This window comes from Zalophus californianus, chromosome 4 (assembly GCF_009762305.2).
Source record: "Zalophus californianus isolate mZalCal1 chromosome 4, mZalCal1.pri.v2, whole genome shotgun sequence".
Taxonomy (NCBI): Eukaryota; Metazoa; Chordata; class Mammalia; order Carnivora; family Otariidae; genus Zalophus; species Zalophus californianus.
In genome coordinates this window covers 113,829,100-113,853,935 of record NC_045598.1, presented here as the reverse complement: position 1 = coordinate 113,853,935, position 24,836 = coordinate 113,829,100, and the positions used below count along the sequence as shown (strand labels likewise).

Genomic DNA, 24,836 nt, shown 5'->3' with positions numbered 1-24,836 from the left:
TCTGAAATGGCTTTCCTATGTGACTACTTAGAGACACAAATGAATTCAAGACTCTTAAGTGTATTAGAGTCAAATCCCACTGTCCTTTTGTGGTCTTATTGCTGCTTAGCAATTTGTTGGCAAGTTTTGTAATGAAAATTACAATTTTGTTGTCTCTTTTCACTTTTTTAAATTTTGTATAATTTGTTTCTTTATTTAAAAACCATGTCATTTGGCATTTTTTGTAAGTTTTAAAATGTTAAGTATTTTATAAAGTCTGTAATCAATAGTCTATAGATTTAATCATAATATTTAATCAGCATGTGAAAAAAATGTGACTTACAGATTTAGATGGCTTTCTCTTTTTTCTTCTATTTTATTTCATTCATAAGAGTTTTTATATCAATTAAACATTTTACTTAATACTTAATAGCTTTCTTCCCAATTTTGGGGTGGGGGAATAGAGTTTCTTTTAATAAGTATGATTTTATTGCAACTACTTGTTGCACAGAGATTTCTGGAGATGACAACTGAAGGAAATAAAATAGACGTAAGTGGAGTTCTAAAATTAAGAGTTCCATAAGTCCATCATCCACGTTAAAGGAAATAAGTAGCTGTAATCACAAGGTTGGATAAAAAAATCACAAGGTTCATTGCTATGATTTCCAAAAGCAGAGTTCAGTTCATGTTTTAGATTTTTATAGCATATCTACTACATTCATGTTAGCAATATGTCTAAATATTGTTGCCAAACCTATAAATTAGAATCCAAAAGCCTGACACGTTAAAGAAAACTCATTTTATGATAGGCCACTTTGGGGGCAAGTGAGATTGATAACCGAAGTAGCGGATGATAAAGATTGGATGTAGAAGAGAAGTGTCCGTCTGGGGGTGCCTGAGGCACCATTGTTTATTTGCCCACTCTCCGCCTTCCTCATCCTCACCTCTGGGTAATGGGTAGGCTGTTGTTGGACATGTGACGTTGAGGCATAAGATGAGTTAATCACTCCAGAGAGATAATTTTGTTTTCTCTACTGTACTTAGAGGGACAGAGAGTATCTTAAAATAGATTAGGGAGACTTCCAATAAGAATGAAATTTAAAAAAGAGTTTGTTATGTAACAAGAAAATCTCATTAACCATAATTCTATCATATGTTTATGTACTTACATAGCCTTTAATAGCATTTAGCACTGAACCTACCATTGAGTGGGGCTTCAATAGGTGCCTGTAGAGTGAGTGGTTGAAAGAACACACAGTGTCTAATTGGATCCGTACAAGCCGCCTGGGAGGTAGTCAGGACAAATGACATTAGCCACATTTAACTCATGAGCTGGGGAAGTTAAGTGATTTTTACAAGGTGTCTGAGTAATTAGTGACTGAACTAGAAGTAGAACTTAGGTCCTATGGTGTGGTCCAGGGCACATCCCACATTTCCCAGTACCTGATGCAGCCTCTGTATTATTTTCCACTACTGCAAGCCCTCACATTCCAAGCCCACCCACTCCTGTTTTTTGTTTTTTGTTTTTACTTTTTAGAGCAGTTTTAGGGTCACAGAATAACTGAGCAGAAGCTGGAAGGTACAGGAACTCCCCATAGACCCTGTGCCCTGATGCGCACAGCCTCCCCAAGTATCTACACTTCCCCCCACCAGAGCGGTACTTTTGTTACAACTGATGAACCTCCATTAACACACCAGCATTCCAATTCATTATCCGCTTCTGGGGTAAATATTTATTTGAACTTTATCAATAAATTAATAAATCAAGTTGACATATATCCACTAACTAACCCCGGCACCTTCTCTTTGTTCACCACAGTACCAATTATAAAGAGGTCATTGTCCTTTCTTTCTAGATCTTTCCATGAATTGCGTGTGATTTTATGTCTATATTAAAGTATTAGGAGATGATACAAATATGTGTCTTCTCTATTTGTTTTTCCTTTCAAAATGCTACCTCCCAGGTGATGAATCTACCATGGGCCTTGTACTTCAAAGACTGCTTTCACAGTGTGGGAAGTGTGTGTCACTTAACACCCAACTGAGGCTGATGATAGGCAATTAGAAATGGGCCAACAATGGGGTTCTGTCCCTTCAGAGCACATTGAACTTAGAGACTAAATGGCTGTGTATTTTCCAGTTTGCACACACCATATATATATATACATATATATATATGTATATATTACATATAAAGTTATGATTACATGGGATGGGGCACTCCCCAACTTAATTGTTTATGTTCTACTTTAAACTATAATGTCTGTATTTCAGTGAAATACCATGGAGCTTCTAAGTAAATATCCAGAGTGAAATTTCTCAGAAAAAAATAAGAACAAGGAAATGTGCTTTATTTTCTTTACCTTTTATTTTTATATTCGAATATTATCACAAGGATATTGGTGGCTTATGTCAACCAATGGCTTAAAAGAGTCTAAGGCACTAACATCTCTAGAAATCAGACATTTTCTAAAACTGTGAAAAAATGCCACCACTGCAAGCCACACGTGAAGATTTACCTCACTGTGGCTTTCAGATTTGCAGAGCTCACCAACAGAGATAATTTTTTTTCATCCATTTAGCTCTTCTTTTTTGTAACATGAATCTTTTTACACAGCAGTATTTGCCACTCTTGATTGAGGAATGAATTTTTCCTTCGCTATTTGTTCATTCAGTGCTATTTCTGCACCAATGTAGGGCTAGGGATTGCAGTAGACAGAAAATTAATGGTATCAGTGTAATAAGCCCAGGGAGTTATGTGATGATGTCATTGTGGGTGATGTGAGCAAAGTGCTACAGGTTTGTAGTGGGAGAGAGAACTTCTAACATGGGGATCAAATGTGACCTGAAGCCTGGCTACTCAGAATGTCAGTATGCTTGGCATCCCTGGGAGCTTATTAGCAATGCAGTCCCAGGCCCATCACAGACCTACTAAACTTGCATTTTTAATAGATCGCTAAGCTACTAACATGCATACTAAAGTTTGAGAAGCATTAGCTTAGACTTTACTACTTACTTGGAAAAACTCTTCTCTCCATTGCTAATTTTCAATGGTGTGGGTTGGCAGGAAAGTCAGATGTTTGGGTTTCTTTGGGATTTTCTTAGTTCGTGAATTCTTGGGCTAATGTTAATGATTGTTTGCTACACAGAAGTTTCCTTAGCCAAGAAGGCAGCAAGACTTGACATTTGAACATCTCTCCAAGGTCACACGCTAGCCACTGACAGAATCCCCAGAACCTAGGGCTTCTATTAACCCATTGTTTGCATTTCTATTTGATGAAAAGTAGCAGAATACCGAACAATTTTAATAGCAATGTAGCAAAAAGCACAAGCCTTAGTCTCCTGTGAGTCTTTGTTTTGACCTATTGGAAGTGTTTGATATCAACCAAATCTGCCTTAAATATTTTTCACAGATCATTAGATAGAGAAAATATGTAAGGATGCTTTTTAAACAGCATTTTATATGCCTCAATAGATGACTCCATAGTCATCCAGAGTGTGTTCTCAAAGTTTAATGATTGTGTCTCAAGCAAAATCCAGAATATCAACTTCCTTCTGTCACATGACTGCCTTGCTACTTTGACTTATTAGTAACTAATATGCTGAGGTTCCTTCTAACTTGCTAAGGCCCTTCACAGTTTACTTGTTCCCTTTGGTTGGCATCTTCTCGCCCTAATGTGCTTTTGAGCACCTCTAGCACAACACAGAATTATTTAATACTATTGCTTGTTTCAACTCAATCCTTCTTGAAGGAGGACATTGACTTTAATCTTCAGGCAGAATATTTCATCTCTTGCTGTTACCTTTTAGGTAAACTATAACCATTGGAAGTTCCATTTAAATTGCATGATATGTTTACAAAAATAATGTTTCTGGCATCTTGCAATATTTTTTCTGCATCAAGTGTGAACTGAAATAAGTATGTCCCACAGTGTTGACAGATCAGCTCCCACAACCAAAACATGGTGTTCTTGAGTTTTCATTCCTCACAATGGGTGACTTCTCATAACACTAATTCAAACCCTCACTTAGGATTTGGCTGGCCCATGTGGTAGAAAGAGTAGTGGGTTAACAGCAGCACTGGGTTCTAGGGGATTCTGTCAGTGGCTAGCATGTGACTGTGGAGAGGTGTTCAAATATCAAGTCTTGCTGCCTTCTTGACTAAGGAAACTTCTGTATAGCACTTTCAGTCCTGGCCTCTGAACTCACCTAGCTGCCCCCAACCCCCATCCCAAAGTATAGCTACATTTAACCTCTTGGTTTATTCACACCTAACTTCTGAGTTCATCTTTGCCTTAGAACCTCTCCTTGGCTCCCTTTGCACCTGATCTTGTTTTCCTTGCATGATCTTTCTCCTTGCTTATTTTCTTTTTTTGAAGGAGAAAGCATTTTTTTTCTTTTTAAAAAAGATTTATTTATTTATCTTTGAGAGAGATAAAGAAGAGGGAGGGGGAGCAGAGAGAGAATCTCAAGCAGACTCCCTGCTGAGCATGGAGCTCAAAGCCAGGCTCCAACTCAGGAACCCGAGATCATGATCTGAGTTGAAATCAAAAGTTGGACACTTAACCAACTGAGCCACCCAGGAGTCCCCCTCCTTTTTCTTTTCTTTTTTTTTTAAGTATTTTTTTCTAATTATCTTCATCTTCACATTTTATTCTTCTAATCTCACCGCCATACTATTTCCTGTAGGAAAACCCATGCCTAAAGCTGGTGCTTATTCTTGTTTTTATAAAATGCCCTTTCCATTTCAACTCTGTTATAGTCTATTCCTGGCAAAATTCTTTCATTTATCTTCTCCCACATGGGATTCATACTCATATTTAAAGCGAATGATGACTAATGTCATCTCCTCGATGAATTGTCCCTGTGACCTCCCAGGCTGACTAATACTTTTTTTTCCATTGTGTACTTAAAACACAACTTTTCTTGTCTGTGTTAAAGCACTTATTACATTGAATCATAGCTATTTTATTATTCATTCATCCATCTGTCCACCCATTCAAAAGAAAGCAGATCCCCTGCCTTTAAGTTTATAGTTTGAGGGGCAAAAACTAAAAAAAAAAAAAAAAAAACTAAACTAAAAAACTAAACACTAAAAAATTTAATTAGTCACATACCTTTTTGATACACTTTTTTTTTGGTCAACTTTTTAAGGACAAAAAATATTTTATTTGCCATTGTATCCCTAGTACAAGATGTTACAAAATATTTTACATTGTCCACCAATGTCTGTTTTTAGAATAATGTAGTTAGTAACTCATTGTAAAGGAATTTCTATTTAATGTTGATTCTCTTTAACTATTTTTATAGAGTGCCCACAACTTCTTTGCTTCCAAATTCTTAGATTCTTTCCTTAGTTCTGTTACATTAAAGTCAAGACTGGTTAGCCAGCAAAACTCCCACTGGCTCCTTAAATACAAGCCAGCCTACTCTAGGTGGCTTCTAATTCATTTCTAAGTCATATTCCTACTGTCAATACATGTCTGCCTCTCCAAATATATTCTATGAAAGTGTCAAACATAAAAGTGAGGTGCTCTTTATTCTGTTAACTTCTCCTTTGGTCTCATTTGGCCAGTTTCAGTCAGGAAGAGAAAACAGAACTGGAATACAAAATCATATTTCTATGTTTATATGGAGGGATCAGCCAAGTGAGTCTTTGGACAGGGGTAACCTCATGCCACAAGGTCAGAAAGTAAAGCCACTGCTGGACCTATGGACACTTAGAAGAAATCCAAGGCTGGGGCAACCAGGTGCAGAACAGTGTAGATAAAGAATGGCTTTTGAACTTGGGTTTTCTTTGAAGATCCTCACCTTGGTTCAGGGGCACACTCCCCTCTGTGGGGGAGGCACACATCAAGATGATCCTGAGTTGGGGTGGGGGATGCATTCTGGGGACTCATTTCAAAATCAGGGTCTGGGGAGTGAACCTATGCAGGGAAATGATTGCAATATGTCCCTGAGGGCACACTCTCCACCTTCTTTCCTGTGTGGGAGTCACAGAGTGAACTCCCTTCTTCCAGGTCACCCCTATGAGAATGGAGAGAATTTAGATTCCGGACTCATCACAGTATTTGTGGTAATTGCTCCAGAGCCTTTGTCCTTGGAGGACCCAGTGTCCTTGTAGATGGAAGCTAACACAAAGCCTGCAGCCTGTCCTGTGGGATCACTAAGCTCTGAGCTCCTTGAAGGAAGGACTGGCAGGTTCATTCTGCCATGATCATTTTTAAAGAAACTTGGCTTCCTGACATGACACACTTCCTGATTTCCTTCTAGCTCTTTGTATCTTCTTAGTTCTTATTGCTAGTTTCCCCTCAATGTCCCAGACTCTAAACACTGGATCCCCCCCACCCCAGATGTGTCCTTGTTCCTTTTTGCTAGTGATCCTTTGATGATCTCATTTAGGCTTTTAGTATATTTACATGAAAATAAATCCTTTCTTCCCTAAACTTCAACTTGTATTTCCAACTGTGTAGTCAGCATCTCCAAATGGATCCCTAATGTGTATCTCAAACTTAATAATCCAAAATTGAAATCACAGTCTTCTGTAAATTGGACACATCTATAGCCTTGCCCATATCAGTAATTGGGGAAGCACAAAAGCCCTGGGGCCTCCTTGACTTTTCCCTTCATACACTATATGCAATCTCTCTGAATATTGTTATGACTTGAATTTCAAGATAAATCCACACTCTGACCATTTCTCACCACGTCCACTGCTATTACTAGGCTTCCAACCCATCACTGTTCACTTGAGTTATTAAAACAACCTCCTCACAGGTTTCCTTATCTCTGTCCCCTTAGCAACTTGCAGTTCACTCTACAAGGTGGCCAGAATGACCTTGTTAAAGTGAAAGTCAGGCCATGCCACCCCTCTTCTCAAAGCTTCCCTATGGGTTTCTCTTTTCTCAAAAGAAAGGCAAAATTCTCACTCTGACCTGGTTTCTCTGACTTCTCCGTTGCCCCTTGTATGCCCGTGCCCTTCCCTGGATCAGACCTGCTGATGCCTCAGGCCTTTACATGCTATTCCCTTTGCCTAGAATGCTGTTCCTTGCATAGTTGCATGTCTCCCTCCCTCTCTTGCTTCAAGTCTCTACTTAAATGTTTCCTTGTCAGCAAGTCTTTCCCTGACTTCAGCCTTTAAAATGCCAAACCCTCATTTCTTAGTCTTCCCTATTCTCCTTCCCTGTTTTATTTTTGGTGGAAAAAAAAGAAAGAACACCTTTTAACATACAGTACAACTACTTATTACCTTGTTTCTAATCTGTCTCTTTTCATGGCATTGTTAAGTTTTCTGAGAGCAAGAATTGTTTTCCTTCATTACTTTGATAATATTCCCAAATCTAGAATAGTGCCTGATGCATATAAGGAGCAATTGAAAAATTTTTCATAAATGTGTTCTGAGTGCTACAGAAGGCACTGGAATAAGACAAGAACTCACAATGTTTGAAATAACCTAAAGGTCATGAAAACACAGTGTGATAATTTATAAAAAGTAGATTTATGTAAGGGAGCACAAGGGATGAGCCAGCTAATAGGGTTGGGGGTTTGACCTGAGTTGTAAGGGTAAGAATGTATCTGCCTAGGCAATTCCTATGGGCAGAAAGCAGGCACTCTGTAAAGATGAGTGAAATTAGCTTGAATGGCAATCTCTTCCATCAGCCTGGTTCCTGGCCTGCTGTGGGTTTGGGGTGGCTTGGGTGGCAGGGTCAATAAAAAAGGGACAGATAAGAACAGAACTTTTCCCTTGAGTGTATATGAAGGCCAATTCCCTCTGTTACTTCAAACCCACTTCCACTTGCCCATCCTGAACAAGATTGCCCCATATTTTTAAAAGCAGTAAAAAATCATGTATCAGAAAAAAGCTTGTACTGTAGGATCCAGATGTCTTTTTTTTTTTCTGATTTTGTGCTTTAATGAATTAAGCTTTAACATTCAATTTATTTCTATATCTAAAAAAAGCGGGATGATCTCTTGATAACACTGTAGACCAAGCCTGCAAACAGGTCTTTAACCTCATGATACTTATTAATCATGGAAACATCCTTATAAATAATGATTTACAAGATAGCTCCCAGAAGTGCACCCAACCAATGTGTGGATCAAATGGTGAAGTGAGAATCCTGAGCTCTCCCATGCTCTTGAAGCACTACTGTCCACATGAAATGAGCAAACTCTGGCTCAGAACTCGGTTCCCAATTGCTTTGGTGTTCTCAGGGAAGCACAGTTTTATAATATTCTGAATAAGAACATGATTTTAAAAAAGGTTACGTGATAGAGTATTAAATTTGAATGGAGGCACTGGCAAAATAGTCACTCACTCCTACCCCCACTGGTGAATGGAAATGTAGGGGCATCCTGTGTGTTGCCCAGTAAGTTGAACAGCCTGCTGGGTTGGGAGACGGTAGAACCATGTTGGGACCATGGCTGTCTTCAGTGGAGCAGTCTGGGGACAGAGGTGGCCAGGAAGTGGCTCCTCAGAAGCTGTGGTGGTGCAGGGACGTGTAGAAGGGGTTGGGTTAAAGGAAGTGATGTGTGGGACTGGTAGGCTTCGTTTGTAGCAGTGTTTCTAAATCAGGGACAGCCTTTCAAAGCAAGTTATTTCTGATTCAATCGGATACTTGGCTGCTAAAACAGTTCACAGATTTGTGTGTGTACACATATATACTTACACATACTCACACAGAGAGATAGACATTACACATACATTTATATACACATAATTATAATGATATATTAAAGTAGGTGATTCCTACTATCTCAGTACTCACTTTGCTATTTTCACCCTTGATCCTCCTTTTAAATGTTATCCCAGCATGGCAGCAAGTTCTGTGAAATGATTCATAGTATGTTCTGGTGAAGTAGAGAAGGATAAATGGGAGCATTCCAAATATTGGGCAATTCTTTTTCATAGCAAAGACAGTGTGCATATCTATAGGCTTCTAGTATTTTAGTTCAGGGAACTAAGAAAGGAATGTAGATTTATGGACCAAATATCTGCATTCAGGTAAATGTCAAGAAATAAAATTGGCATTTATGATAGTAGTCATAAAACAACCACATGCTTTTTAAAAGTCTTTTGTCATAGTCATTTTAAAAACCAAAAAATTACCATATGACTCATATTACTTGATGAAGTTCTGTATTTGTGTCTGTTGTGTTTTGTTTTCCTTCAGTGGGTACATCTTGGCCTCCTGTTGGTGTGTCTGTGTCTCCTACTCTTTCCCACTTTAGGCTGTGCTCAGTGTCTTCATTTCTGCTCATCTTTGACGAGCTCATTGTGTCTGCCCCCACCCCATGCTTAGTTTCCTTCCCTTCCCCACTCCCCGTACCCCCTTCCTGGCCTCCCAGACCTCCACTTCCTTCCTCACGACCTCTTCCATCTCATCCTCTTTCCCTCTCTCTTAATACTCCTTTTCATAGACTCTGTCCTTATGCGAATTTCTATTCTAAACATCCACACTAGATCTATCCTACTTGAAATTGAGAAAAGCATTCTTTTTAACATTGAAAAATATCTATAGTAGAAATCACAATGGGAGTTGCTCAAAAAAAATCAGTGAATAATGAAAAGGGCAACATTGGTAAACTCTGTTCCAGATAACAAAAATAAATGTGACTTTCTTACTACAACATCATACAAATATAAATAATACCTAATGGAACTATTCATACATAAATTTCATCCAGGAGTCATGAATTAATTATATTTCAAAGAAAAGAAGCCACTATATTACTTTCCAATATACGAGTCATGGTTATAATTATCCATTGTAAGTAAAAATATTTAATTCTTACATCAAATTTTAAACCTATATTAAGCTTCATTCTCAATACCCATTCAGAGCCCACTTTTTAGCGAGTTCACATATGCACATCTTGGAAAAAGAAAATAAAATGTTCAAACTCAAGAACAGAAGGACACCTCTTTATTCATTACAGGGCTAATTAGACCTTTGTGTTTCTTGATCTTCATATAGAGCTCTACTAAATTAACTTTATTTTACTTATGTGGCCCTGGTTTGAGTGTTTCTGGGAGGGACTGACCCCCAGAAACAAGGAAACTCCAAACCCCATCATTAGTTAATGATTTTTACTTTGTAAATAAATGAGATCATTTTCATTAATAAGGATGTGCCTGCATCACAAACATGTAGGAACTTGATATTTGATAGGTTTGGACATGGTGCATATAGAAATAATTTTTTATAAAGTTGTCCACAATAAACTTTCTTCCCTCTGAGTTGTCTGGCTAATCCACATGATCTTGAATTTATTCACATGGCCATGAATTAAATATTAATTACCTTTGTTGTTTTTATTCAAAAGCAATTTTGAAGCAGATATTTTTCAATGTGTATTTTACAATCACTGTCACTTACTCCATTCTGACATTCCATTAAAAAATGAGAACAGAAGTGCAGTTTTGCCAGTGCCTGCATGGAGGGAGGTTCTGCATTCTATTCAGCACCTTTCATTAAAGCTTAAAGTTCTCGCCCTGATTATTAAATAACTGCAATTACTTTGAACCCTAAGTTTTATGACAAAGTTAACTGTTTTTTTATTTTTTTTCCTTAGAAGTGTGCATGGAAGGGTTCTGTTTCTCTTCCAGCTGCAGAAAGTGCTTGCCCAGTGGCTGGATGATCAAAACAAACACTACATAACCTCTAGGAAGCCCCAGGCACCATTCTACACACACATATATAAAGTGTTAATATGTTTAAATAAAGTATGAATAAGGTTTAAAGTCAGGGGGAAGACATAGAGGATGTCAGTCCTCACGAGACTTTTGCCAAACAAAATAAAATGAGATATTGATTAAATGGCAAGATGATTGAAACTTTTCCACAGAATTCATGGGGGTGATTTGAAAATAACATGAAGATACTTGTTTTTAAGATTTCTTTTTCTTTCAAGTTTGAGGCTTGGGGCTTAAAACCATTTCCCCCAGGAAAGAGCTGAGCCAGCTTGGCTCCTTCCTCCCCAGAAAGCAGGGGGAGCCCTGGCAGCCCAGTGGTCTTGTTGGCCCAGCCTAGGGAAGTGGGAGGGAGATGGGGAGCAAGGGCATTTTCCAACCCCAACTTCAGCCTCAACTATGTCTTTTACTTTATAAATTTAACCATTTTTGCAAGCGTTTTCTGCTAACAAAATTTCTGCTACTAGCACAATTGTTATATAAAATTTTATACAATACTATGCTAGAGAAATTAAAGGAGGGTACACTTTATTTTCTTCTAAAACTAGATATTTGTGAATATACCCAAAAAATGAGTGTATGTGGTCTCATCGTATACTAATATAATATACAAAAATACAGTATTTTTATCCCCATTATCATGGAATTTTACAGCTCTCATTATTTTAACTTATTTTATTTTATTTTTGGCTAGGAATACCAACCTTAAATAAAAGAAAAGAATTCAGATCATTGACTCATTAATGTAAAAAGAGTCACTTTAAACTCAACGCTACAAATGTATTTAACTTGAATTGTCAAGATGCTATTATTATTCAACCATGTTTAATTTTTTAGCAGATACAATCTATATAATAAAATACTTATTATAGGATCAACTAAGATGCTGCCATAATCTTCTTTTAAAGTGTTTTTGGGGGGTGGTGCTTGGGTGGCTCAGTCAGTTAAGTGTCTGACTCTAGGTTTCAGCTCAGGTCATGATCTCAGGGTCATGAGATCGAGCCCCAGGTAAGGCTCTGTGCTCAGTGGGGAGTCAGCTCGAGATTCTCTTCCTTTCCCTCTCCCTCTGCCCCTCCCCCTTGTTTGTGCATGTGCTCTCTCACTGTCTCTCGAAAATAAATAAATCTTTTTAAAAAGAATAAAAAAGTTTTTTTTTTAAATAGGACTTAATTTAAATATCTTCTCAAATATAATACTATTTTGATAAGGCAAACATTTATGAACTGTGAATTTCATTTTTGTATTTCTTTAGGTTTAAATTAAGGTCCCCTGTATTTTATTTTTCTTAATACTTTGTTTTACTATTTGACAAAACATAAAACCACATATATTTTTATTTTATGTACTTAAAGAAGATATTTGGAAGTATTAATAAATTAAGTCTCATTTTAATGAAGTTAAATTTCCCAGCAAACAATAAATCTCTTTCTGTATTTAAATTATTTTTGAATTCTTTTGGTATCCTGATCATAAAATCCACATAATGACCATCTCTTGCTGTCTTTAATTTTCTAACTTTGTCTTATTATATTCAACTTCTTTTGGGGAAATCCCATGACCCATCATATTATGTTTCTGAAAAGACCAACGAACTATTCATATATTTCATGGCTAAACCGTCGCTATACATTAACTGAATTGTTTAGTTAATCTATAGGCAATTCAAAGAAGTTTGTTGGTACACACATTATTTAGCTGAGATACAGCATTTGCATTTGGTTACAAATTAGAGGAAATTTATATTTTAGTTAGACCATATTCCAAATTTTGGTATATTATTTTGTGTTTTAATGAATGATTGACTAGTTCTTTCTTTAAAATTTTTGGTTCATGTGCGGATTGAATTATTTTTAGAACTGTATGATTCTTCCGCATTCTTGGAGAGTAGAGTTTGGAACTGATTGGTTCATAACATCACGGTCATTTGGTCAGTCTTTATGGGGACCAACTAGGATTTCTTGACTTACCTGCTACTGTTAACTTACCTCCTGTCTCTTTTTTGGCTGTGTTACAAAAGCACATCTTCAGTGGTGAAGGGAACTATAAGCAAAAGCTCACATGGATCAGTGAACTTTTGCTCCAGGGAGGTGGGCCAGCGCATCATCTGTACATTCAGTGAGTAGCTTTTTGATGCATCTTCTGGAGAAAGGCAATTTTCTAGGTTCATGTTTGCACTGACGTCATTTTCATATGCTTATGTCTGGGTGGAGTTGAACTTCAATGAACATTTACTAATCATGTTACTAAGACACAGACCTTATATACGGGAGATATAAAAATAAATAAGAAACAATCTGTTTTCTTGCAGATGTTTCCAGGTTACTGGGTGAGGTGATTACAATTCAGAGGGTTAGGTTTTATAATCATGGTAAATGACAAATGCAATGGTAGCATAGAAGCAATGTGCTCTGACAATGTTGCTGGAATGACATCCCAAAGGAGGGTATGTTCACCAGCACAGAAGGGCAGCAGGAGGTTTGTAGGGAGTCTTCTTAGTGCCACTTACCTATTACCTCACATTTCAGAGCAAGTTATTATTATTATTATTATTTATTATTATTATTATTATTGCAATGTGGCTTTTAATGGCTTGACTATTTTTTTTAAAAACTGTTGTGGGTGTTATACAATTAATCTATCATTCATAAAACTTAATCTCAATTAAATAAGGAAAAAAGCATCTGTTAGCTCTGGCCTTATGGGAAAAAAATTCCCCACTCTTATAAACCTAATATTATCAAATAACCTTGCCAGTGAACCAGTGTTCCATGACAGCAAACCAACCATCGATAAATAGCAACAACTTAGATGCTGAATTTATGACATGAGTAATAGGAGAAGCTTAAATTATAAGTTTACTGTTGGGCACACTCTAGCTTGACATAGCTCTATAAACACGAACAGGGTCACAAGTTTCTAAGACATACCTGAGAGAGCTGGCTCGTGCATTGCAGGCGCTGTCCTTAAAGAACGAACAATATCTCTATAGTTCCTGTGTAAAAGTAAATTTGCCATTCACGGTAGCCTTTAGGCTCTCTCAGGAATCATAAGGCCCATTTCAAATGAACACAAGACTTTAACTTTCCCACAGGGTCCTATCTCCTGATTTCCTAAAAGTGTAGTCAAGTAGCTATTGTAGATTGTCCGGGTATCCATACCTCAGTGTGTTGGGGTGGAGAGTTTCAGGAAAGGAAGTGACAACTCCTCAAATTAAACAAACAAACAAACAAAAAAAACTTCAGAGAAAATATAACATTGTATCAAATGTGGCATCATATCTGGGGTAAAAATTACTGCACATTTGCCCAAGTTCTTTTTTTAAATTTTTTATTGTTATGTTAACCACCATACATTAAATCATTAGTTTTTGATGTAGTGTTCCATGATTCATTGTTCGCATATAACACCCAGTGCTCATTACAACATGTGCCCTCTTTAATACCCATCACCAGGCTAATGCATCCCCACACCCCCCTCCCCTCTAGAACCCTCAATTTGTTTTTCAGAGTCCATAGTCTCTCATGGTTCGTCTCCCCCTCTGATTCCCCCCCTTCATTCTTCCCTTCCTGCTATCTTCTTCTTCTTTTTTTTTTTAACATATATTGTATTATTTGTTTCAGAGGTACAGATCAGTTCTTACCAGCAATGATTTAGGCATTTAGGATAATCTGTTCATTTTGTGAAAAATATAGTGGAAAAATACTGAAAGCCCAATTTTTTAATATATAATATTAAGATTACATTTTCTTTTTTTAAAATGAGGTACTTAGACTTCAGTAGGTAGTATTTTAGATCACTAAAAGGAAGCTTATCTGTTAAAAGATAGAGACAAGAGCATCTGTTCTGTGTACCTCTTCTATGACCTACTCTCTCACATATTGCTGTGGCACTCATTTCAAATGTAATTTTGTATTCTCTCTTGTCAGTTGTTGTCTTATGTGTTTACTTTCTCTCCATAGTTAGATTATGAGTTCTTAACAGAGATCATGTTTCACACTTTTATATTTTTTATTATACTGAGCTAATAACAAGCTCCTTGGAAAAGCCACCAAAATATCTCAAATTTTTTTCAGATTTTAAAATTAAATATATAATGATAAAGACTCACCATGGATGGATATCCCAATGGAGTAATGTGAAAAGCATATGTCAAAACAATACACTGTGTTGTCAAATAAACTAACATTTTATTTTTACCATCACTCTTTCGAGTAAAAAGCATCAATGTTTCTTGGTTTTCTACTTGAATAATAACGAGATGTGCCTTCATCTTCTTGCCTCCAATGGAGTCAAGAACAAACCCACAAACTGCAGCCAAGGCCATGAATTCTCAAGGATCTCATAACAAAGATTGCAAGAAGGACTATATCCAGGTTTTTTAAAATTTTTTATTGTTGTGTTAATCACCATACATTACATCATTAGTTTTTGAGGTAGTGTTCCATGATTCATTGTTTGTGCATAACACCCAGTGCTCCATGCAGAATGTGCCCTCTTTAATAACCATCACCAGGCTAACCCATCCTCCCATCCCCTCCACTTTTGTAGGTAAAGAGTGAGCTTCATACCTACCAGCACTTCCAGCCTAGCCATCAGTACCTGCCTTCAGCCCCCAGGGCTAATCTCATCAATCCTTGACCCATCATTAGATTCCCTGAAAAATAGATGGAGACAGGAATGTGCCACACAATGCTTTTGTTTTTGTTTGGAGGTGGGGTCATGCTCATGGGAGCAACACTTTTTAGAAGAAAGGGCAGCAGGACTGGGCAGGGGAGAAGTTGAATTGTAATGCAGTTGTAACAGAAGACTTGGCCATTTCTACCGAGAGCTCTGGGATTGCTCTTCAGAGTCTGTCCTGCCTTAAGGCAAGAGTGAATGTGGGCTGCCCCTGTGGGGATGTGATTTGGGGTTAGATGGTTCTCTGACCAGGGGCAATTCCTAGAAATGGATTCAGCTAAGACCCATTAGATTCCAGCACTCTCACTAGGTGGGGGAAATGAATACCTTAGTCCTGAAGCAGAGAGAGGGTAATGGCATACCATGATATCCACTACAGTCTACACGTCACAGTTCAAATCCACTTGCTTTGTATATTGTTTATTTTCTACTTACTCTTTCATTAATTTCCTTCATCCTTGCTAAATACCTCTGCTGATTTGGATGGCTTACTTGGCGGCATGACTCAGACCTTCCTCCTTAAGGGATCTGAGCCCCTGGTCACCATAACATTCAGTTATGTGCTGCATATGTTGATTTGTTGCCAGGTTTGGACCAGGAAAAACCAGGAGACACCTCAGTGGATCACTTGGGTGTGAAATGTATTCTTCTCTGTCCCCAAAATGTAATAGCAGCCTCACTACTCCCAATGACCAAAGAAGTTACTCCTGCCAGGATGGTGACTCTTCTTTGCCATGCTGATTATCCCAGCAAAAGAAGCCCAAGTGGCTGAGAGGCATTCAGGGCTTAAAGTTTAATAGGACTTTTACTATGTTCCCTGATGGAAGCATTCTCCTCTTGAGGAGCAGGGATCATTAGAGCCACAGAGTCCAGATTTGTGGTGAGGGATGTATAAGTCCTTCAAGTTGGCCACTGGGAGTCATAGTAAACCAAGCCACTCCTAATTCTATCTCTTAGCTCTTGTACTCATATATTCAAACTGTCAAGGACATAAAATTATATAATAATCATTAAAAGTGCATATTGCCAGTGGACAGGCTTATCCTGGCCTGGTGCTCTCCCATGGCCCTAAGCCCAGTGGGTGATGTGCCCTGGTCCAGTGGTTGCAGGCAGTCTGCACAGAGGACACCGCTTGAATGCCTGGCTCTGTGATCATGAGGGCTTGTGTTTCTGGGTGCCAAGGGACTGAAACATCATAGAGACAGTTCTTGGCAGGCTACCATCTTCAGAGCACAGTGCAGACAGCAGACTGAAACACTCCCCCAGTCTTCCTATGACCATTCCTTAAAGGCTGGGAGAGACAGCTGTTAACCTAATACATAGAAACAAACACAGAGTCAATCAAAATGAGGAAACAAGAATATGTTCCAAATGAAAGAAGAAGATAAAATCCCAGAAAAAAATTAATGAAAGATAAGTAATTTATTTGATAAAAAGTTCAAAGTAATGTTCATTAAGATGCTCACCAATCTCAGGAGAAGAATAGATGAACCCAGAGAGAACTTCAACAAAGAGATAGAAGCTATAAGAAAGTACCGAACAGAAGCCACAGAGTGAAGAATACAATAACTGAACTGAAAATACACTAAAGGGGGGTACAACAGCAGACTAGATAAAGCAGAAGAAAGGATCAGTGACCTAGAAGACAGGACAGTGGAACTCACCCAAACAGAGCAGCAAAGAGAAAAAAGAATTTTAAAAAGTGAAAATAACTTCAGGAACCTATAGGACAAGGGCAACTGGAAAAACATAGGGGTCTTAAAAGGAGAAGAGAAAAAAAGGGACAGAAAACTTATTCGAAGAAATAATAGCTGAAAACATCCCTAACCTGGGGAAGGAAACAGATAGATCCAGGAACTTCAGAGAATTTCAAATAAAATGAATCCAGAGATCCACCCCAAGATACATCATAATTAAAATGTCAAAGGCTAAAGATAATGACAGAATCCTAAAAGCATCAAGAGAAAAACAATTTGATATGTACAAGGAAACCCCCATAAGACTATGAGCAGATTTTTCAGCAGAAACTTTGCAGTCCAGAAAGGAGTTTCATGATATGATCAAAATGCTGAAAGCAAAAACTTCTAACCAAGGATACTATACGTGGTAAGGTTATCATTCATAATTGAGAGAGAGATAAAGTGTTTTCCAGACAAGTGAAAACTGAAGTAGTTCATCACCACTAAACTTGCCATACAAGAAATGTTAAAGGAACTTCTTTAAGCCAAAAGAAAGAGTACTAATTAGTGACAAGAAAACATATGGAAGTAAAAGTTCACTGGTAAAGATAAATATATAGTCAAATCAGTAATCACTTATAAAGCTAACATGAAGGTTAAAAGACAACAGTGGTAAAATAAATAACTATCACTATAAAACTTAGTTAAGAAATAGACAAGATAGGGGCACCTGGGTGGCTCAGTCAGTTGAGCATCTGACTTGTGATTTTGGCTCAGGTCATGATCTCATGGGTTGTGCAATCGAGCCACAAATTGGGCTCCATGATCAGCAAGGAGTCTGCTTTAGACTCTCTCCCTCCCCCTCTGCCCCTCCTCCCCCATGCTCTCTCTCTCTCTAAAATAAATAAATCTTTTTAAAAAATAAATAGACAAAATAAAAAGATGTGTAATATGACATCAAAAACATAGAGTTTGAGAGCGGGGAATAAAAATGCAGTTTAGTTCAAACTTGCTACCAACTAAAAAAAAAAAACTAGTCTATATACATTGATATATGTAAGCATCATGGTAACCACAAAGCGAAAACCTATAGTAGCTACACAAAAAACAGTGAGACTGCAATCTAAAAATAACACTAAAGAAAGGCATCAAACCACAATGGAAGAAGGCAATAAAAGAAGAAAGAAACAGAGAGGAACTACAAAAACAGACAAAAACAATGAACAAAATGGCAATAAGTACGTACCTATCCATAATTACTTTAAATATAAATGAACTAAATACTCCAATCAAAAAACACAAAGTGGATGAATGGAATAAAAACAAAAAACAAAAAACAAGACCCATCTATATGCTGTCTACAAGAGACTTACCTCAGATGTAAGAAAACACACAGACTGAAAGTGAAATGATGGAAAAAGGTGTTTTATGCAGATGGAAACAAACAAACGAACAAAAAGCTGGGGTAGCTATACATATTTCAGACAAAATAGACTTAAAAACAAAGACTGAAATAAAAGATAAGCTGGGCATTACATAATGACAAAAGGGTCAATGAAGCAAGAAAATGTAACATCTACAAATATTTATGCATCATACATAGGAGCACCAAATTATGCAAAGCAGGTATTAACAGACATAAAGGGAGAAATCAATGGCAATATAGTAGTAGTAGGAGACTCTAACACCAACTTGCATCAATAGATAAATTATCCAGACAGAAAATCAAGAAGGAAACATTGACACATTAGACCAGATGGACTAAACAGAACATTCTATCCAAAAGCAGCAGAAAACACATTCTTCTCAAGTGCACATGGAACATTCTCCAGGATAGATCATATGTTAGGTCACAAAATAAGTCCAAATAAATTTAAGAAGATTGAAATCATATCAAGCATCTTTTCAAACCACAATGGTGTGAAACTGGAAACCAATCACAGAAAACAAACTGGAAAAATCACAAATATGTAGAGATTAAACAACATGCTACTGAACAACCAATGGATCAGTGAAGAAATCAAAGAAGAAATAAAAAAATACCTGAGAAAATTAAAATGAAAATACAACATACCAAAATCTATTGGATGAAGCACGAGCAGTTTTAAAATAGAAATTCATTGCAATTCAGGCCTACCTCAAGAAACAAGAAAAATCTCAAATAAATAATCTAACTTTACACCCAAAATCTCAAATAAACAATTTAACCTTACACCAAAGGGAACTAGGAAAAAAGGAAACAAATGAAGCCCAAAGTTAATGAAAAGAAGGAAGGAGATAATAAAAGATCAGGGCAGAAATGAATAGACACCAAAAAGACAATAGAAAAGATCAGTGAACCTGAGAGCTGGTTTTTTGAAAAGATAAAAAAAAATGATAAACTCTTAGCTAGACTAAGAAAAAAAAAAAAAGCTCAAATAAATAATATCAGAAATGAAAGAGGGAAAGTTACAACCCATACCAAAGAAATACAAAGGACCATAAGAGACTACTATGAACAATTATATGCCAATAAATGACACCCTAGAAGAAATCAATAAATTCTTAGAAACAAAAATCTTCTGAGTCTGAATTATGAAGAAATAGAAAATTTGAGTAGTTCAATTAGTAAAGATCTTGAAGCAGTAATCAAAAACCTCCCAAAGAACAAAAGTCCAGTGACAAAAGGGTCAATAAAGATGACCAGATGGCTTGGTGGTGAATTTTACCAAATATTCAAAGAAGATTCAATAATTATCCTTCCTAAATTATCCAAAACATTGAAGAGTAGGGAATATTTCCAAACTCATTTTACAAGGCCAGAATTGCCTTGCTACAAAGAAGTGGACAAGGACAACACACACAAAAAAGAAAATTTCAGTCTAATATCCCTGATGAACACAGATGAAAAAATCCTCAACAAATATATTAGCAAACTGAATTCAACAGTACATGAAAAAGATCATACAGGTGATCAAGTGGGCTATATTTCAGGGATTCAAGGATGGTTTACCACCCACATATTAATCAGTATGTTAACAAAATGAAGCATAAAAAATCTTATGATCATCTCAATTGATGCACAGAAAGCATTTGAAAAAATTCAACATACATTTATGCTAAAAATGCTCAACAAAGCAGTTATAGAAGGAATGTACTTCAGCATAATAAAGGCCATATATGATAAGTACACAACTAACACCATACTCAATGGTGAAAAACAGAGCATTTCCTTTAAGATCAGGAACAGGGCAAGGTGTCCATTCTCACCACTTTTATTCAACATAGTACTGGAAATCTTAGCCACAGCAATCAAACAAGAAAAATAAATAAAAAACATCCAAATTGGTAAGGAAGAAATAAAACTGTCACTATTTTCAGATGACGTGATACTATACGTAGAAAATCTTTCTAAAACCTTCACCAAAAAAAACTTAGAACTAATAAATGAATTCAGTAAAGTTGCATGATACAAAATCAATATATAAAAATCTGTTGTGTTTTTATACACTAACAACAAACTATCAGAAGGAGAAATCTTAAAAAACATTTTTACTTACAATTGCATTAAAAAAATACCTAGGAATAAATTTAACCAAGGAGATGAAACACCTGTACTCTAAAACTATAAGACAGTGATGACATAAATTGAAGAAGACATGAGTAAATGGAAAGATATTCCATGCTCATGGATTGGAAGAATTAATATTGTTAAAATGTCCATACTAGGGGTACCTGGGTGGCTCAGTCAGTTGAGTGGCTGCCTTCAGCTGGGGGCATGATCCCAGAGTCCCAGGATCAAGCCCCACCTTGGGCTCCCCGTTCAGCGGGGAGTCTGCGTCTCCCTCTGCCATTCACCCTGCTCGTGCATACTCTCTCTTTCTATCTCAAATAAGTAAATAAAATCTTTTAAAAAATAAAATAAAATGTCCATACTACCCAAAGCATTTTACAGATTCAGTGCAATCCCCATCAAAATTCCAATGGCATTTTTCACAGAAATAAAAAAAATCCTAAAATTTGTATGAAATCATAAAAGATCCTGAATAGCCAAAGCAATCTTGATAAAGAAGAACAAAGCTGGAGGCATCACATTCCCTGATTTCAAACTATTTTGCAAAGCTATAGTAATCAAAACAGTATGGTATTGGCATAAAAACAGAAACATTGATCAGTAGAACAGAATGAGAGCCCAGAAATAAACCCACACATATATGGTAAGTTAATTTATGACAAAGGAGGCAATAATATAGAAATATAGAAAGGACAGTCTCTTCAGTAAATGGTGTTGGGTAAATTGGACAGCCACATTCAAAAGAATGAAACTGGACCACTATTTTATACAATACACATTAACTCAAAAATGGTTTAAAGACTTGAATATAGGACCAAAACCCACAGAACTCCTAGAAGAAAACATAGGCAGTAAGCTTGTTGGCATTGCTCTTGATGATACTTTTCTGGATCTGATTCCAAAGGCAATGGCAACAAAAGCCAAATAAAGAAATAGCACAAATCAAGCTAAAAAGCTTCTGTGCAGTGAGAGAAATCATCAAGAAAACATAAAAGCAACATACTCATTGGGAGAAGATATTTGCAAATCATTTATCTGCTAAGGTGTTAATATCCAAAATATATAAAGAACTCATGCAACTCAATAACAACAACAACAAAACACAAACAATCCAATTAAAAAAATGGGCAGAAATCTGAATAGATATGTTTCCAAAGATATATAGTTGGCCAACAGACATATGAAAGGATGTTCAACATCACTAATCATCAGGGAAATAAAATCAAAACCATAGTGAGATATCATCTCCCACCAGTCAGGATGGCTATTATCAAAAAGACAAGAAATAACAAGAGTTGGTGAAGATGTGGAGAAAAGGGAACACTGTTGGTGGGAATGTAAATTGGTGGACCCCCTGTGGAAAACAGAAAGGAGATTCCTCAAAAAACTAAAAATAAAACTACCATATGATCCAACAATTCCACTTCTGGGTACTTATTTGAAGAAAATAAAAACACTAATTTGAAAAGATTATTGCACCTCTATGTTCTTTGCAACACTATTCACAATAGCCAAGATATGGAAACAACCAAAGTATCTATCAATGAATTAATGGATAAAGATGATGTCACACACACACACACACACACACACACACACACACACACGATGGAGTACTACTCAGCCATAAAAAAGGATGAAATCTTTATTTGTAACAACATGGATGGACCTTGAGGGTATTATGCTAAGTGAAATAAATCAGATGGAGAAAAACAAATGCCATATGATTTCATCTTGGCAGGGTATCACCTCCAAAGGTAGCATCTCAGCTATGCCTTCCAGAAGCCATTGTATCACTCCATCAGGCCAGCAATTTCTGCGATGTGTGGTAAGTGATAATAACAGTGTGTCCAATTATTTTGTTCCCACAGTCATCTTCCTAACAGGGTTCCTTGGTCCAATGAGATGTATGAGAATTTCTTGTTAGTAGAACAAATGTTCTGTAAGCCCTCAGTGCTACTATCTGAGGTTCTGAAGGCAAGAAAAGCAAATCCATATCCAGAATATTGTTAATTCCAGTCAAGTTGAATTATTGCCCCTTCCAGAATAAAAAGGGTCCAGTGGCTAGCTGGTCTCCTCAAGGGATGATGTCATATTGGGTGCATGTCATTTATTTCTTTTGCTGATAGATTGTACTGTGAGAGTAGGTAAATCAGTCTTAGTGGGAATCCATGTTTTGGGGTCAGTTCAATGCTTCATTCCCTGCCCCTGAGTCTACTCCATTAATGATTCCACTGCAATAGCATATGACAGCTGAAGACAGACGCTGGCTGACTTCTGACCAGGTCATTCTGTCTAGATGGTGATTTAATGTTTATTCCTTGGTATGTGCTCTGTGGTGGGTGTGATCATGCAAGACAATGGCCTTCACATTTCATCCTTACTTTCATAAGTCCACCCAAATGCCTCTTCCTCAGACCTTCTTGTCACTGATCGTCCAGCTAAACCATTCTTCTCTGTCTCCACTGACTACCTAAACTATTCACTTTGCCCATGGGTACATATATTTTCTTACCTTGGCAACTTTTCTCTTCATGCAAAGTGGGGAACCAGTTGCATCCCTGCCCTGTCCTGTAGCTCTACCCATTGAGAAGATTTCTTCTCTCTGAGCCTTTCAGAGCCATTCTTAAGTGGTGACCAGCAGCTTATTTTCAGATTGCACTCAGATGCTGAGCCAACTCACTTATAAATCAAGTTCATTCCTTTTCTTCCTTTGTATCTGATATTCGGGTTCATCTGTGGCAGCTGGGGGTGAGGTACTGACACCATAGTGGTGGATGTCATGGAGGTCTGTTCATTCATCTTGCTTGTTTCCTCTAGACTTGCTTCAGCCTAATACTAGATCTTTCATCTTACGATGGATTACTTCTACGCATGCTGGACATCATAACTTGGTAGATCTAACAGAAACCAGTCCATGATGGCCATCTCTGGTCTCAAGGTCAGGGATATTTCTGCTAGAGCTGTTTTTCAAGTAATTTATAACTCTTTGCTGCAATATCATGGTCTTGCTCCAGAAGCCTGTGTGTGATTCTTCCATTAGATATTGCCATAAACTCCATAACTATCATTTTCTTTTGCCACAGCTACCTCTAAACATACCATAGGCTCTATTGGGTTTTATGTCCAACCAGCAAGGCTATCTCAAGGTAGCCTGGATCAGCTCTGCAGCCCTTTCAAAGCTTTCCACCCCCCTTGTCACTCAATGCATGGGTCCAAATAATATTCCCACATGTGGAATACGCTGTCCCCCAAACCTAAAGAGGCTAATCTGGCATTGTGCTTCTGTCTCAGTGTAGGAAATGTGAGATGCAATAATTTGTCCTTAATTATAAATGGGGACATACAGAATGCTCCAGTCCACAGAGCCCCTAAAAACTTCACTGATATGGTGTGCCCCTGAATCTTTGTTGGTTTATCTTACACCCTCTGGAACACAGATGTCTTGCCAAAACTTCCAGAATACTTGCTGCTTCTGATTATCTGTTCTTGTTAATATGATGTCATCAACATAATTTACCAATGTGATATTTTGTGGGATGTCTGGATTACTCAGGCTGCATTATAATCAAGGGCAGCAAAATGTGCAGTCAAGACTTTACGTCTATACTCTTTTCCTTATCATTGGAATACTGGCTGGTCTTGGTTCTGTTCTCTGATAGAGATGGGAAAGAACATATTTGCCATGTCAGTGACTGCAAAATACATATTTGAATCTGTCTTAATCTACTAAAGCAAAGATTCCATACTTTGGTCTATTTGCTGTGGTTAGAACTATTATTTGTTTGAGTTTGTGATAGTCTGCTGTTAATCACCAGAAACATTCTTATTAGGGTCTGCAATGGTAAATTTAATGGAAAAATTATAGGAACCACTGACCATACATCCTCTAAGTTTAAGGATGGCACTAATCTTTACTATTCCTTCTAGAATATAAGATTTTGGATTTATATTTTGGTGATGGGAAGGAAGAAGTTTTACAGGATTCCACTTATGGTTATCACTTTATTAACCAAGGAGCCAATATATATTTTTGCATTTCTCTGGAGTTGAAAGAGCCTGAACACTTCTTCATTTGTGTATCTGATCTTTTGTAAGTGCCTGCCTTTATCTTTTGCCCGCTTTTTAAATTGATTGTCATTTTCTTATTTATTTGCAAGAATTCTTTATATATTCTGTATGTACCTTTTTTTTTTTTTTAAATAAAGACGAACTGCAAATACCTTCTCCCATTCGGTGGCTTACTTTTTCTACT

General features: G+C 37.1%; 1 protein-coding gene across 7 annotated transcripts in view; it reads left to right on the top strand.

Moving 5' to 3' along the window:
• ST18 (ST18 C2H2C-type zinc finger transcription factor) overlaps positions 1–24,836 on the top strand; it is a 111,558-nt gene that overhangs the window by 12,472 nt on the left and 74,250 nt on the right. For 3 of the 7 annotated variants that reach the window (XM_027570346.2, XM_027570347.2, XM_027570345.2), the window contains one exon: positions 22,323–22,409. The exons of the other annotated variants lie outside the window; for them this stretch is intronic. In XM_027570346.2, the coding sequence (XP_027426147.1) occupies positions 22,323–22,409 (87 nt within the window). The remainder of the gene's footprint in view (positions 1–22,322; positions 22,410–24,836) is intronic. 7 annotated transcript variants of the gene reach the window in all.